General features: G+C 45.9%; 1 protein-coding gene across 1 annotated transcript in view; it reads left to right on the forward strand.

Moving 5' to 3' along the window:
• Positions 1-16,188, forward strand: part of SLC2A4RG (SLC2A4 regulator) — a 49,750-nt gene that overhangs the window by 14,442 nt on the left and 19,120 nt on the right. Inside the window, exon 3 of the mRNA XM_060684363.2 lies at positions 13,189-13,298. Coding sequence (XP_060540346.2) covers positions 13,189-13,298 — 110 coding nt within the window. The remainder of the gene's footprint in view (positions 1-13,188; positions 13,299-16,188) is intronic.

The raw sequence follows: 16,188 nt of genomic DNA on the forward strand, positions 1-16,188 counted from the left end.
AGATACAGAGAGAGTGGGAGAGAGAGAGACATAGAGAGATACAGAGGGAGAGGTGGGGGAGAGAGGGAGGGAGGGAGGGGAGAGAGAGATAGGTCAAAAGGATTTTATGGTTCCGGGTGTTTTTTAACAACTGGTTCTCTGCCCTAATGACCAGCTGGGTAGGCATGGCTAGGGGGTCATGTGACTGGTGGAAGTGAGTGACATTGAGTTGGCCACACCCACCCAGTTTTTGTGGCTCCCGGTGTTTTCTTTTCTGTGGGAAACGGGTCCAAATGGCTCTTTGAGTGCTTAAGGTTGCAGACCCCTGCTTTAGACTAAATATGAGTGATGCAAGGAGACATCAGATCCCAAGGAAGGAGCATGTGAGATTGGTTTAAAAAGTCAACAAGAGTCGAAATACTAAAAAGGGCAAGAGATGATGGATAGATACAGAATACTTTTTAATATGGGATTTGTTTTATTAATGGTTAGAAATTAGAGGGAGAAATTAGAAATTGGGAAAACACTATTATGTATACTGTCACATAATGTAATATATTATTATTATTACTATGTATACGTAAATATTATGTTATTATTATCTTTTATTCATTAAACATGAAACTCAGTCAACTGAAGTTTAAAAAATGTATCACAAATATCATTGACTGGCACTGATGGTTGATACGGGCTGCTGCTGGCATCTTAGGTATCAGCCAAGTATCTTCTTAAAATATTTATTATTATTATTATTATTATTATTATTATTATTATTTACTTTATTCATTAAACATGAAACTCAAGTCAACTGAACATCACAAATACCATTGACTGGTGCTAATGGCGTCCTAGATATCAACCAAGTACCTTCTTAAGATGTACGTAGCGCAGTTTTTTGCAGTTCCGCTGGTGTTATTGCAGGAAGCTGCAATTTGTTGATGTATCTTATAAAATCCTTGGACATGGTACCAAGTGCCCCGATGACAATGGGTATCACTCTCACATGTTTCATCCATAATCGCGTCGTTTTGATGGCCAGGTCGTGATATTTCATGACTTTTTTCCAGTTCTTTTTCTTCGACTCTGGCATCTCCTGGTACCGCGATATCAATAAATTGTACGTTTTGGTTTTCGACAACTGTGATATCTGGCGTGTTGTGTTCCAAATGACGACGATGATTATTATTAACAATACCCTGTTTCCCCCCCAAAATAAAACAACCCCTGATAATAAGCCCAATCGGACTTTTGAGTGCATGGCAATAAGGCTAAGCACTTATTTCAAGGTTCAAAAAAACATAAGACAGGGTCTTATTTTTGGGGAAACACGGGTAATAATAATAATAAGTAAATTGACCCAGGCAATACACTGCTCACTAAGCATCTATGTGTGTTAAAGAAATAAGTATAAATAAAATACAAAACAAAAAAGAAGATTAATGCAGCCGGCAGCATCCAGATGGTTACCTGTGCAGGAGACAGGTGAAGCAACCTTAAAAGTGTGCAGAAGATTATTAAAAGTTGGAAAGCGCAGATTTTTCTGCCGCAGAATTCCTGAAGGTGCTTTAGGGAGAGAAGGGGGTACCTGGTTACCCCAGCGCAGAGGGGTATTTTCTTTCTTTCTTAGGTAGTCCTTGAGTTATGGCCACCATTGTGCCCCAAATTTCTGTGGCTAAGTGAGACACTTGTTAAGGAACGCAGAGCAGGATGGAGCCCATTAAATGGCTCGTGTGATGTGTTGTCGTTGTGGAGCGTGGCGGGGGGTTATTTTATGATATATGATTCTCTCTTATTAGTTTTATTGTTTTTCATATGATGTTTTTATATTCTTGTAAGCTGCCTTGAGTCGCCATGTAGGAATAGGAGGCAATATAAATCTCATAAATAAATAAATAGAAATTGATAGATAGATAGATAGATAGATAGATAGATAGATAGATAGATAGATGATAAATAAATAAATAAATAATAAATAAATAAATTTTGCCCCATTTTACGACCTTTGTTGCCACAGTTGTTAAGTGAATCACATGACCCCGGGACGCTGTGACCGTCATAAATATGAATCAATTGCCAAATTTTGGTCACGTGACCGTGAGGATGCTGTGACGGTCATAAGCGTGAAAAATTGATTGTAAATTTTTTTCAGGGCCGTTGTAACTTAGAATGGTCACTAAGCAAACTCTTGTAAGTTGAGGACTACCTGTATAAGGTCCTCTGACTCCAGATGATTCTGGATGGCAATCAGTAAAATAAAACAAGAATACAGGTAGTCCTCTACTTACAACAGTCTGTTTAGTGACCGTTCAGAGTTCCAACGGCACTGAAAAAAGTGACTTACGACCGTTTTTCACGCCGAGGACCGTTGCAGCGTCCCCATGGTCACGTGATCAGAATTGGAAGGCCTAGTCACTGGCTTGTAGTTATGACGGTCGCAGTGTCCCAGGGTTACGTGATTCCCTTTTTGCGACCTTCTGATGAGCAAAGTCCATGGGGAAGCCAGATTCACTTAACAACCGTGTTCCTAACTTAATAACTGCAGTGATCCACTTAAGAACGGTGGTAAGAGTGGTCGTAGAATGGGGCGCCCCTTGCTTAACAACTGTCTCGCTTAGCAACGGAGATGATGGGCTCAAGCGTGGCCGTAAGCCGAGGACCACCTTATCAACTAATTAATCAGAAAAAAATACAGTGCTTAATTTTAGAGCAGTGTTTCTCAGTCTTAGAAACTTTCAGTGGTGTGCACTTCAACTCCCAGAATTCCCCAGCCAGCTTGGTGGACTTCAACTCCCAGACTTCCCCAGCCAGCTTGGTGGACTTCAACTCCCAGAATTCCCCAGCCAGCTTGGTGGACTTCAACTCCCAGAATTCCCCAGCCAGCATGGGGGACTTCAACTCCCAGACTTCCCCAGCCAGCTTGGTGGACTTCAACTCCCAGAATTCCCCAGCCTGCTTGGTGGACTTCAACTCCCAGAATTCCCCAGCCAGCTTGGTGGACTTCAACTCCCAGAATTCCCAGCCAGCATGGGGGACTTCAACTCCCAGAATTCCCCAGCCAGCTTGGTGGACTTCAACTCCCAGAATTCCCCAGCCAGCTTGGTGGACTTCAACTCCCAGAATTCCCCAGCCAGCATGGGGGACTTCAACTCCCAGACTTCCCCAGCCAGCTTGGTGGACTTCAACTCCCAGAATTCCCCAGCCTGCTTGGTGGACTTCAACTCCCAGAATTCCCCAGCCAGCTTGGTGGACTTCAACTCCCAGAATTCCCAGCCAGCATGGGGGACTTCAACTCCCAGAATTCCCCAGTCTGCTTAGTGGACTTCAACTCCCAGAATTCCCCAGACACCTTGGTGGACTTCAACTCCCAGAATTCCTCAGCCAGTATCATGGACTTCAATTCCCAGAATTCCTCAGCCAGTATGGGGGACTTCAACTCCCAGAATTCCCCAGCCAGCTTGGTGGACTTCAACTCCCAGAATTCCCCAGCCAGCTTGGTGGACTTCAACTCCCAGAATTCCCCAGCCACCTTGGTGGACTTCAACTCCCAGAATTCCCCAGCCTGCTTAGTGGACTTCAACTCCCAGAATTCCCTAGCCAGCTTGGTGGACTTCAACTCCCAGAATTCCCCAGCCAGCTTGGTGGACTTCAACTCCCAGAATTCCCCAGCCACCTTGGTGGACTTCAACTCCCAGAATTCCCCAGCCACCTTGGTGGACTTCAACTCCCAGAATTCCTCAGTGAGTATCATGGACTTCAATTCCCAGAATTCCTCAGCCAGTATGGGGGACTTCAACTCCCAGAATTCCCCAGCCAGCTTGGTGGACTTCAACTCCCAGAATTCCCCAGCCAGCTTGGTGGACTTCAACTCCCAGAATTCCCCAGCCACCTTGGTGGACTTCAACTCCCAGAATTCCCCAGCCTGCTTAGTGGACTTCAACTCCCAGAATTCCCCAGCCTGCTTAGTGGACTTCAACTCCCAGAATTCCCTAGCCAGCTTGGTGGACTTCAACTCCCAGAATTCCCCAGCAAGCTTGGTGGACTTCTACTCCTAGAATTCCCTAGCCAGCATGAATTGAAGTCCCCCAAGTTGAAATTCCCAAGGTTGAGAAACCCTGAATTAGAGCCTTGTAGGCAAGGGAAGACATGGGTGCGAATGCCTCCGTTCTTGCATGCCAGTCCCTCCCAATTCCAGAGCGGCTGGCTGGTTGTTGCGTTGTGTCTTTTTGTGCGTCTGCCATGGCTCCGTTGCTCTCAGCCAATGTGCTGCATGCTGGCCACACACTTCACAACTGCACCCGGCTAAAAATAAGCCATCAGTCAAGAGGCCAATTTATGCATGTTTAATCTTCTTAGATTACCAGTGCGAAGGGCGCTGCCATAAAAGCCCGTCTGATCGGCCTGACGTGAAGCGGCAGGGGGGGAAAAAAGAAAAAAAGCCACAAACAATTCTTTTGCCCTGGAGAAATGAAGCTGAAGAGTGATCAAAGGCAGTGTCGCCTAGTGGAAAGAGGAACCCGTGTCCTTCTTTCCGCACCGGGATAAAGGAGAAAATATCTTGCAAAACTACAGCTCGTCTCGCCTTACAACAATTCGCGTAGTTACGACGACACTGAAAAAATTGATTTACGACCGTTTTTCACAGTTCCCTTTCCAGCATCCCGATGGTCATGTGCAGATGCTTGACAGCGGACTCACATTTATGACCGTTGCCTGTGTTCCCAAGGTCATGCGATCCCTTTTTGCGACCTTCGGACAAAGCCAAGTCAGTGGGGAAGCCAGATTCACTTAACAACGGGGTTACTAACCTATCAACTGGTAGGGGGTTCATTGAACAGCGGTGGCGGGAAAGAAGGCCGTCAAATGGGGCAAAATTGACGAAGCGAGCGCCTCACTTAACGACAGAAATTATGGGCTCGGTTGTGGTCGTAAGTCGAGGACTACCTGTATTTGCTGCTGTGTTGTAAATAGGGGGTTATTTTGAAGTTGCTGCTCTTTTCGTCATGTGGGGATAGGAAATCCCCAGAATTCCTGTGTCACGTAGGGAATTCTGGGAGTTGAAGGCCCAGGCCTGTCTGGAGGGGTTTCAGGTTGAGACGGCCGGTCTAGGATTGGCACCTCTAATGCACCTATGTCTTTGGTCCTGGATATATAGGTAGTCCTTGACTTACGACCGCAGTTGAACCCAAAAGTTCTGTTGCTAAGCGAAACAGTTTTAAGTGAGTTTTGTCCCCGTTTTACGGCCTTTTCTTGCCACCGTTATTAAGCGAATCACTGCAGTTGTTAAGTCAGTCACCCGGTTGTTAAGTGAATCCGGCTTCCCCGTCGACTTTGCTCATCAGAAGGTCGCAAAAGTGGATCACGTGACACCGCGACCGTCATAAATAACATGCCAGTTGCTGAGCCTCTGAATTTCGATCTCGTGACCACCGGGATGCAACCATCGTAAGCATAAAGAACGTAAGTCGTAAATCGCTTTTTTCAGAGTCGTCGTAACGTTGGGCGATCCCTAAATATTTTTTTTTGGGGTAAGTGCAGTGGTGGGTTTCCAATTTTTTTACTATCGGTTCTGTGGGTGTGGCTTGGTAGGCGTGGCTTGGTGGGCGTTGCAGGGGAAGGATACTGTAAAATCTCCATTCCCACCCCACTTCAGGGGAAGGATACTGTAAAATCTCCATTCCCTCCCCACTCCAGAGGAAGGTTACTGCAAAATCCCCATTTCTTCCCAATCAGCTGGGACTTGGGAGGCAGAGAATAGATCTTTTCCCTCTTTTTAGTTACGCAAATTTTAATTGTTTTTTTAAATGACTGGGGTTTTAATATGTTTGGGCCAAACTTATTTAATTCGATTTTACTTTGTTTTTTAAATTTTGTATTTATGTATTTTTACTGTTTGGCTGTTCACCGCCCTGAGTCCTTCGAGAGTAGGGCGGTATATAAATTAGATAGATAGATAGATAGATAGATAGATAGATAGATAGATAGATAGATAGATGATAGATAGATAGATAGATAGATAGATAGATAGATAGATAGATAGATAGATAGATAGATAGATAGATAGATAAATGTGGGCAGGGCCAGTCAGAATTTTTACTACCGGTTCTCCAAACTACTCAAAATTTCCGCTACCGGTTCTCCAGAACTGGTCAGAACCTGCTGAAACCCACCTCTGGGTAAGTGGAAGGTTGCTCGCGCAATTTTTGTGGGAGAGATGGTGTTTATTTTTTGAGGGTTTTTTTTCCTGGCGTTGTGTGGGTGCGTTGACGTGGGTTTGGGGCAGCCATCTTCTCTTTCCACTTGAGTAGGTCTTTGTGTGTGTCTCTCTCTGTGTAAAAGTAATTTAGGAGGAGTTGTGTTGGGTGGGCCAGGTGAGCTCTCCTTACCTGTGCAGCCGGCAGAAGGTAAATACTGTATTTAATTAAAGGCATGCATTTTGTGAAGATTAAAAAGCAGATAGCTGGTTGCGCTTTCTGCGCAGGGTTGGGAGTGTGGGATTTTTAACAACTCTGAAGAGGAAGCGAAAAGAGCCTTGAGATATTTTTGGGTCAAAGCAAAGGGGGGGGGCTGTTCCTGGGAGGGGGTTTCCTGCACAGGTGGATGTGGGTGGCAATATGAATTCAGGCTCTGGATTCATATGGAATTTACAGTAGTGGTAATTGTGGAAACCTTTTGGGAAAAAGTGTATTTTTGAGGTTTGATGGCTAATAACACCACTTTTGGGGGGGGGGGAGTTTCAAGAGAATCCTATTCCACTGCTGGAATGGCCTGGGAATAGCCCAGACTTTAACTGCACCTTGGTGGCGCAGCAGACTAAAGTGCTGTTAAGTAACACCAGCTGCCTGCAATTACTGCAAGTTCGAATCTCACCAGGCTCAAGGTTGACTCAGCCTTCCATCCTTCTGAGGTAGGTAAAATGAGGACCCGGTTTGTGGGGGCAATAAGTTGACTTCGTATAAAAAAGAACACCGCTTGGGGGCCCGAAAGCCCTACTAAGCAGGTATATACAAAAGTATGAAGGCTATTGCTTAATGCATTGTAAGCCACCCTGAGTCTCCGGAGAAGGGCGGCATATAAATTGAACCAAGAAAGAAAGAAAGAAAGAAGGAAAGAAGGAAAGAAGGAAATAGAAAATCTATGGAGCCAAGTAAAGAAACTTGTTAGTCAGAAGCGACCCAGCAATAAAACCCAGTTAATAGAAGCAATCCTTCAATCTTGGTTTCACATTAGAACAGCTGCAGAACTCAAAGACTTGGTTCCCTCCATGGGAAGATGTTGTAAGGCCATAATTCATGCTAAAGGTTACCCAACTAAGGATTAACTGACATGGGGATCATTTTTGTATATCTCGTTTTTTCTACGTGTTTCCCTTTTCTTCTTTATACTGTAACTGCTATTCTAATAGCAAATCCTTCATAAAAGTTATTGCATTACATTCCTGATTAAATTATCTTTCCGTTGATATATAATTTTATGGTACACAACTCAAAAAAAAAAAAGTGGTGGTGTTAGCTAGTTTTAGAAAATACACTTTTCCCAAAAGTTTTCCATAATTTTGGCCACTACTCTACTGCTCCAAGTTTGGAGCTGATAATGTAATGTTTGTAAACAAAATCAGGAGGAATCCGATAATCCCTTTTCTGACCAAGCAGTTTTATCAAAAGGCACGAGCTTTTGTGCGTTACAGGTAGTCCTCGACTTACAACAGTCTGTTTAGTGACCGTTCGTAGTTACAACGGCCTTGAAAAAAGTGACTTGCGACCGTTTTTCACACTTAGGACCGTCGCATTATCCCCATGGTCAAAATTCAGATGCTTTGGCAACTGACTCATAGTTAATGACGGTCGCAGTGTCCCGGGGTTGTGTGTTCCTCTTTTTATGACCTTCTGACAAGCAGAGTCAAAGGGGGAAGCCAGATTCACTTAACAACTGTGTTACCAACTGACCAAGTGGAGGGATTCACTTAACAACGGTGGGTGGAAAAATGGGGCAAAACTCAAGAAACTTCTCATTTAACCAGAGAAATTTTGGGCTCAGTGGTGGTCGTACGTCGAGGACTACCTGTGCTCTGAGATTGGCAGCCTGTTTGTCTTTCTCTCCTCTGGATCTGGAACTCCAGGAGCTCCTGGCTTGGAAAAGAGGGAGGGAGAAAATTGGGAATTCTTCCTTTTGGGAGCAGCCAGAGGAAGTTAGCTGAAGCCTGCCACGGATTTTAACACCACGGTGTCCCTCCCACCGGCAATGGCTTGGCCATTGGCTCTCCCGGCCTAGCGGAGGAGGCTTTGAGGCACCCAGCTGACCACGCCTGCCTTTGGAGGGGGGGGTGGGGAAATGTTATATTTTTTTCCCCTTTTCAGTCGGTCGCTGGAACCTCGGGAAGCTAAACGCTTCCAGGCTTCTGTGCATGACAGCCCGAGATTTAGAATGCCTGCTGCGCAGCACGCATGTGCTTTGGCAGGCATGTGCATGCCACATTGTTCTCCAAAAAAGAAAAAAGAAAGAAAGAAACACACCACCCCAAACCCCAAGTAAAAACAGTGTGCCAGGAGTCTGCAGATTGGATGCCAAGCCGAGCAGAATCTGGTAAACAGCATAAATCACTCAGAAAATGCCTGCATAATTGCACAATTTTAGTTCCCTTCGTTTGGGGCCTCTTTTTATTTTTTCTTTTCTCCTTTCCAAAACGCACTTTCAATTTTTTAAAAAACATTTTTTTTTTCTGGCTCTATTGAATTGGCTACGATCTCTGGCTTGGAGAAGCTGCAAAAGCGGGAGAGGAATCCTAAGCGGGAACTTAACAGCCGGAGCGACCCAAGTTTCTAGTTCTCATCAACGAAGGCGCGAGGAACTCTTCCTCTGCGTTAGAGGAAGAGTCGGATCAACATGGAGCTGCAGAACCTTTAGTGTCGATTTCATTGAGGGCCGCATCAGGGTTGTGTTTGACCTTGGGGGGGGAGCCAGGGGGGGGACACGGCCAGCTCGTCATCAGTCTTGTCGGGGGCACCTGTGGTGGGCCACGTGGTCTGCCAGGGAAAACGGGCTCCCAAGCTCCGTTTTCGGCTGCGACGGCCTCCTGCATCCCTCTGCCAGCGGAAAAGGAGCTCAGGAAGGCTGCGGGTGGCTCTCTCGAGCTCCGTTTTCGCTGGCCGAGGCATCCTGGGCTGGTCCTTTGCTGTTTCCAGGCCAGTCCTGCGGGCCAGATCTACGCACCCTGCAGGCCGGATCCGGCCCCTGGGCCTTGAGTTGACACCGCTGGTTTAGTGGTTCTACATTTTGACACACTTTGACTAAAAATGGGAAGCTCCGCAGGTGGCCCTGCAGTTATACAGGTAGTCCTCGATTTACAACTGCTTGTTTAGCAACCGTTCGAACAGAAACTGAAAAAAAAGTGACGGTTGTTAAAGTGAATCGCTGCGTTTGTTAACTTAGTAACACGGTCGTTAAAGCGAATCCAGCTTCCCCCATTGACGCTGCTTGTCGGAAGGTCGCAAAAGGGGATCCCATGACCACAGACACTGCGACGGTCATAAGTATGAGTCAGTTGCCAAGCGTCTGAATTTGGATCACACGACCGCGGGGAATGCTGCAGCGGTCGTAAAGTGTGAAACACGGTCATAAGTCCCTGTTGCAACTTGGAACGGTCACTCAATGAGCTGTTGTGAGTTGATACTCCCTGTATTACTATTGTTTATTAGATTTTTGGCAAAATTTTTGGCAGGTAATTTTTTTTAAAAATGCCAATATTCTCCTTGCTGGAGAATGAAGTCCCGTGTCCTGACTGGCAAGATGGCAAGATAGCATCAAATGTCCCCCAGCTTGGTCTACTTTGAAGGGCTCATTAAATTAAATTGCTTCGTTGCTGGATTCCAAGTAGAAGGAAGCCCTTCCCTGAAATGGTATTAATTAACCAAGTATTTCTCAACCTGAGCAACTTGAAGACGTCTGGACTTCAACTCCCAGAATTCCCCAGCCAGTTTTCCTTCAGTGTTTCCTAGTATCGTTGTTCTATCTCAGCTGTCGTTTACCTCAAACCTGGAAACTGATATAACCTCCGCTTGCAGAAAGTTAAAGTGACAATTAGGGAGATTGCAGAACTAGAACTCACCGTCTCCTGGTGATTGGCCCAAAGTCATCCAGCCGGCTTTCATGCCTAAGGTGGGACTAGAACTCACCGTCTCCTGGTGATTGGCCCAAAGTCATCCAGCCGGCTTTCATGCCTAAGGCGGAACTAGAACTCACCGTCTCCTGGTGATTGGCCCAAAGTCACCCAGGGGGCTTTCATGCTAAGGCGGAACTAGAACTCACAGTCTCCTGGTGATTGGCCCAAAGTCACCCAGCCAGCTTATATGCCTAAGGCGGAACTAGAACTCACCTTTTTCTGGTGACTGGCCCAATGTCACCCAGCCGGCTTTCATGCCTAAGGCAGGACTAGAAGTCACCGTCTCCTGGTGATTGGCCCAAAGTCACCCAGCCAGCTTACATGCCTAAGGTAGGACTATAACTCACGGTCTCCTGGTGATTGGCCTAAAGTCACCCAGCCAGTTTACATGCCTAAGGAGGAACTAGAACTCACCATCTCCTAGTGATTGGCCCAAAGTCACCCAGCCGGCTTACATGCCTAAGGCGGAACTAGAACTCACGGTCTCCTGGTGATTGGCTCAAAGTCACCCAGCTGGCTTTCATGCCTCAGGTGGGACTAGAACTCACCATCTCCTGGTGATTGGCCCAGTGTCACCCAGTCGACTTTCATGCCTAAGGCAGGACTATAACTCCACCATCTCCTGGTAATTGGCTCAAAGTCACCCAGCCGGCTTTCATGCCTAAGGCAGAACTAGAATTCATTGTCTCCTGGTTATTGCCCCAAAATCACCCAGTGATCGTCATTCAGCAATCCCAGGATTCCAGAGGTAGTTTTGTGGCTCGCGCTGAAGCAACAGAGTTGTCTAAACAAGCCATCATGGGCCAGTTGGCACATTGCGTGAGGCTGCTGTGCCAAGCGGGTGCTTTGAAGCCGCATTTCAGAGCTGGGCAGGGCCGGGCCCTGCTTCCAAAGAGGTGTTTAAGAATATTAATGGGATGTTATAACAGTGTTTCTCAACCATGGCAGCTCTAGGAGGTGTGGACTTCAACTCCCAGAATTCCCCAGCCAGCAAAGGATTCTGGGAGTTGAAGTCCACATATCTTAAAGTAGAAAACTTTGAAAAAACTTGATCCAGATTGCGGAAAGGTATTCAGCGTTTCACCTCAGGAAGTGCCTTTTTTTCCACCCCGCAAGGGTGTGGTTTGGTTCCCTGCCTGTAAAGTACAGCTAGTCCTGGACTTACGACCAGACTATGCCCTGCTAAGCAAAGCGGTTGTTAAGTGAATCGTGCCCAATTATGACCTTTTTGTTAAGCGAATCTACAGTAGTTACAGTGGTCATTAAGCCGATCGGGCTGCCTAACCAGAAAGCAGCTCAAAAACGATGATGGAAAGGAGACTGCGCATCTCGGAGAAGTTTTGCATGAGAGGATAAGCCTGTTTTGAGTATAAAATTGGTTGTGTGAATTGTCTTTGGAAGCAAGAAATGAAAAATGAGCCTGAGTTTTGCAGATACCAGGATGCTGGATGCAGAATAGCAAGAGTCGAAGGAACCCTGGAGGTCTTCTAGTCCAACCCCCTGCTCAAGCAGGAGAACCTACACCAGACAAAGAGTTGTCCAGTCCAGTGGTGAAATCTGAACCGATTTGCCACCGGTTTGCTGGCTGCACGCCATGCACTGTGCATCAAATGCACGCGCACCCATGCGCAGTATTGTACCAAAAGGAGGCTTGGGAAGGTAAGTAGAGCAGCAAGGGGGGGATCAGCTGTGCCGCGCGATTAGATTCACTAGGAAACAATTTCTTGCTTTCTAGCAATTTTAAATCACGTGGTACAGCTGATGATTGGAAATACCGGTTTGGAGGAATCGATAGCTGTTTTTTACTACCAGTTCACCCGAACCGGTGCGAACCGGTAACATTTCACCACTGGTCCAATCTCTTCTTAAAAACCTCCAGTGTTGGAGCACCTACAACTTCTGGAGGCAAGGAGTTCCACTGGTTAATCGTTCTCGCCGTTAGGGAATTTCTCCTTCATTCAAATTGGCTTCTCTCCTTGATTAGTTTCGATCCGTTGTTTCTTGTATGCGTGGTGGTCCATAGAGGATCTTCTCAGGGACTTCTCCCTTAGATTTGTGAGAAGGTCACCAAGAGAAGGTAGGGCCCTCCAGAGGTAGAGATTCCAGAGGGGCTCATTCATCAGATCCTTGGCAGCAGGGGTGGGTTCTAAATTTTTTTCTACCAATTCTGTGGGCGTGGCTTATTTTGTGGGCGTGGCTTGATGGTCATGTGACAATTCTTTAGGATTTAGCAGAGGTACTGGTCTACCAGGCTTTTAACTGCTTGCAGAGCTGTACCGGCCTACTCATTTTTTTTTGGAGGCACCGGTCTACTCATTTATTTTTGGAGGCACTGGTCTACCCATTTGTTTTTGGAGGCACTGGTCTACCCATTTATTTTTGGAGGCACCAGTCTACTCATGTATTTTTGCAGGCACTGGTCTACCCATTTGTTTTTGGAGGCACCAGTCTACTCATTTGTTCTTGGAGGCACCGGTCTACTCATGTATTTTTGCAGGCACTGGTCTACCCATTTGTTTTTGGAGGCACTGGTCTACCCATTTATTTTTGGAGGCACCAGTCTACTCATGTATTTTTGGAGGCACTGGTCTACCCATTTGTTTTTGGAGGCACTGGTCTACCCATTTATTTTTGGAGGCACCGGTCTACTCATGTATTTTTGCAGGCACTGGTCTACCCATTTGTTTTTGGAGGCACCAGTCTACTCATTTGTTCTTGGAGGCACCGGTCTACCACCACACTGCCTTTTAAAACTGATCAGCTGTAGGCCGGCCCTTTGAAGCTCCTCAGCAAGAGTTTAAACAGTTTTTTTCCTTATAGCCCATCAGCTGGGACTCAGGAGGCAGCAATAGATTGGGGGTGGGGCCAAATAAAAGGTAAGAATAACGGGGGGTGGGGGCGTGGGGGGGTGAACATAACCGGTTCGGTGACATCATATGTCAACGCTACCGGCTCGGCCGAACCGGGAGGAACCCACCACTGCTCGGCAGGGTTGGGGGTTGCATGCAATGTGGCTTTGATTGACACTTCTTTTTCCCCTCTGTGTCCTACAGAAAGCCAACGGAGAAGGCAGGAATTGACGAAGTCATGGCGGCCGCGGTCCTCACCAGCCTGTCTACGAGTCCCGTGGTGCTGGGCCATCAGCCCAATGGCTTCAGCGCAGGTATTCCTGAGCTGGGAGGGGGAAGGGGTCGCTCCGGCTTGATGGAGGTTTGACACACAGGTAGTCCTCGCCTTACGACCGCAGTCGAGCCCAAAATTTATGCTGCTAAGTAAGAGATATTTGTTACCTTCGTTTTGTTACCAATTTTACGGCCTTCCTTGCCGCCGTTGTTAAATGAAACGCTGCAGTTGTTAAGTTAGTAAGACGGTTGTTCAGTGAATCCGGCTTTCCCCGTTGACATTATTGGTCAGAAGGTCGCAAAAAAAAAAAAGGAGATCGCATGATCCCCGGGGACGCTGCAACCGTCGTTGCCCAGTGTCTTAAATTTTGATCAGTGGGAGATGAGGATGTCGTAAAGGTGAAAAAAATGGCCCTTCAGTCACTTTTTCCCCCAGTGCCTTGGTAACTTTGAATGGTCACTAAATGAACTGATGTAAGTCGAGGACTACCTGCACAGTCCCGCCTTCCCTTAAGGCAGTGTTTGTCAATCTTGACAAGTTGAAGATGGGTGGACTTCAACTCCCAGAATTCTCTTCTGGTCTTAAGACTGGCAGGAGGTGGGCAGGTGTGGCCCCTTTAAGACCTGTGGACTTCAACTCCCAGCATTCCCAGGTATGGCCCCTTTAAGACCTGTGGACTTCAACTCCCAGCATTCCCAGCCCAGGAATTCTGGGAATTGAAGTCCACAAGTCTTAAAGTTGCCAAGGTTGGAGACCCCTGATAGAAACTATCAGCCGGGGATCTGTTTTTGTCTCTTGCTTACTATTCCCAACTCTCGAATAACAGTCTCAAACTAGGATTTGGGCCGGCGAGAATATTTTCCACCCGAGCCAAAATAAATAAATAAATAAATATATTAAAGTTCTAAATATAAACATCTGTCATGCCGTATGTGTTGTTTATGACTCTTGGCTGGTTTTGTGAGCTTTTGTTATTTATAGGTTCCCCGACCATTTAAAACCAAAAAACAACAACAAAAAACACCCCACACCAATCCCAAAAAAACATTTTGGTGCCTCGGGGAATAAAAATAACAAGTCTGAAGGACCCAAATTGAAGATGCAAAAAAAAAATAAAATAAAAAAAAATGCAGGGAATAAGAGTGGAATTAAAGATGTGTTGTTGTGGTGTTTTGTGATACGAGGGAAAGCTTCCTGGTGCTAAGATCTGTCCCTGAATAACAGAATAAGAGAATTGGAAGGGACCTTGGAGGTCTTCTAGTCCAACCCTCTTCTCAGGCAGGAGACCCTACACTATTTCAGATAAATGGCTGTCCAGTCTCCTCTTAAAAACTTCCAGTGTTGGAGGATTCACAACTTCTGGTGGCAAGCTGTTCCACTGATGAATTGTTCTCACTGTCAGGAAATTTCTCCTTAGTTCTAAATTGCTTCTCTCCTTGATTAGTTTCCATCCATTGCTTCTTGTCTTGCTCTAGAACAGTGATGGCTAACCTTTTTGCGATTGCATGCCAAAAGTGGGGGGGGGGCGGGGGAGGGTCGTGCGTGTGTTTGCCCACATCCATAATTCTATGTGCCCCGCCCCTGCGCATGTGTGTGCGACCCCCCCCTTGCGCTTCCCCCGTTTTTGGCACCGTGGGCCCAAAAGGCCCGTTTTTCGCCCTCCCCAGGCTCCAGGGCTTTTCTAGGAGCCTGGGGAGGGTGAAAACAGCCTTCCCCCTCCCCCCGGAGGCCCTCTGGAGACTGGAAGTGGCCTGTTTGACAACTTTCAGTGGGCCCAGAAGGCCCGAAAATCAGCTGGCCGGCGCGCGCATGTGCGCCGGAGCTGAGCTCACATGCCCACCGATATGGCTCCGCGTGCCACAGGTTCGCCATCACGGCTCTAGAACCTTTTCTGGAAAGTAATCATGGAGAGATCCAATTCAGAACTTAGGAGAAATTTCCTTTTTTTTTTTTTTTTATTGAAAAAGTTTTCAAATACAAGTTTTTCCCCCTTTTTCCCCCCCCTCTTCCCTAACCCCCCCTCACCACCCATCCCCCCCTGTGACTTCTTCACAACATTAAGCTAATTCATAACTAATTACATAATATTTTACCATTCCCTTACTCCCTCCTCAAAATACTGACCCTTAGCATAATATTCTTATAACCCCCATTTTCGCAATAATCTGCCCTTTTTCTCCTCCCCCAAACTTATAATATATTATTACAACAACATAACATTTAATCTTTTATATATATTAATATAACATTTCAAAGCAGCCTTCTCCCCACATCCAAATTTAACATTTATTCAATTCTATCCAGTTCCTCCACTCCCCTAAATATATGACTTAAAAATCCTTTTTCTTAAATTAATCAATCAGTAAACTAACCTATTTCAACCCAGTTTCCCGCAAAATTACCATGCACTACAATTCTAAATATGAACCACTGCCCACTCTGCTAAAATATGCATATATCTATGTATACATTCCATTTTATAAAAAGAAAAAAAGACAATAACTTTAAATTTATGATCCATATAATATCTTCTTTAACGTCTTTCCACTGGATTGTTGAGTCCATCATCCATAATTGGGTAACATAGCATCCTGGTGCAACAGTTTGTTCAAAATCTTCAGTCATCATCTGCCCCCATCAGTAATGAATATCCTCATATATATATAAAAGTAAAAACAACCACCCGAGTGACATTATGATTATATTCCATATAGTTGTAATTGTGGTTTTCATCAGGATTATTAATTCCCATCATCCTAGTGGGTAACAGCCAGATCTTCTGGCTGTTTCCTAACAGTGAGAACAATTAATCAGTGGAACAACTTGCCTCCGGAAGTTGTAAATGCTCCAACACTGGAAGTTTTTAAGACGAGATTGGACAGCCATTTGTCTGAAATGGTACAGGGTCTCCTGCCTGTGAAGGGGGTTGG

This window comes from Pantherophis guttatus, chromosome 3, assembly GCF_059756535.1.
Source record: "Pantherophis guttatus breed Tessera chromosome 3, ASM5975653v1, whole genome shotgun sequence".
NCBI classification, from domain to species: domain Eukaryota; kingdom Metazoa; phylum Chordata; class Lepidosauria; order Squamata; family Colubridae; genus Pantherophis; species Pantherophis guttatus.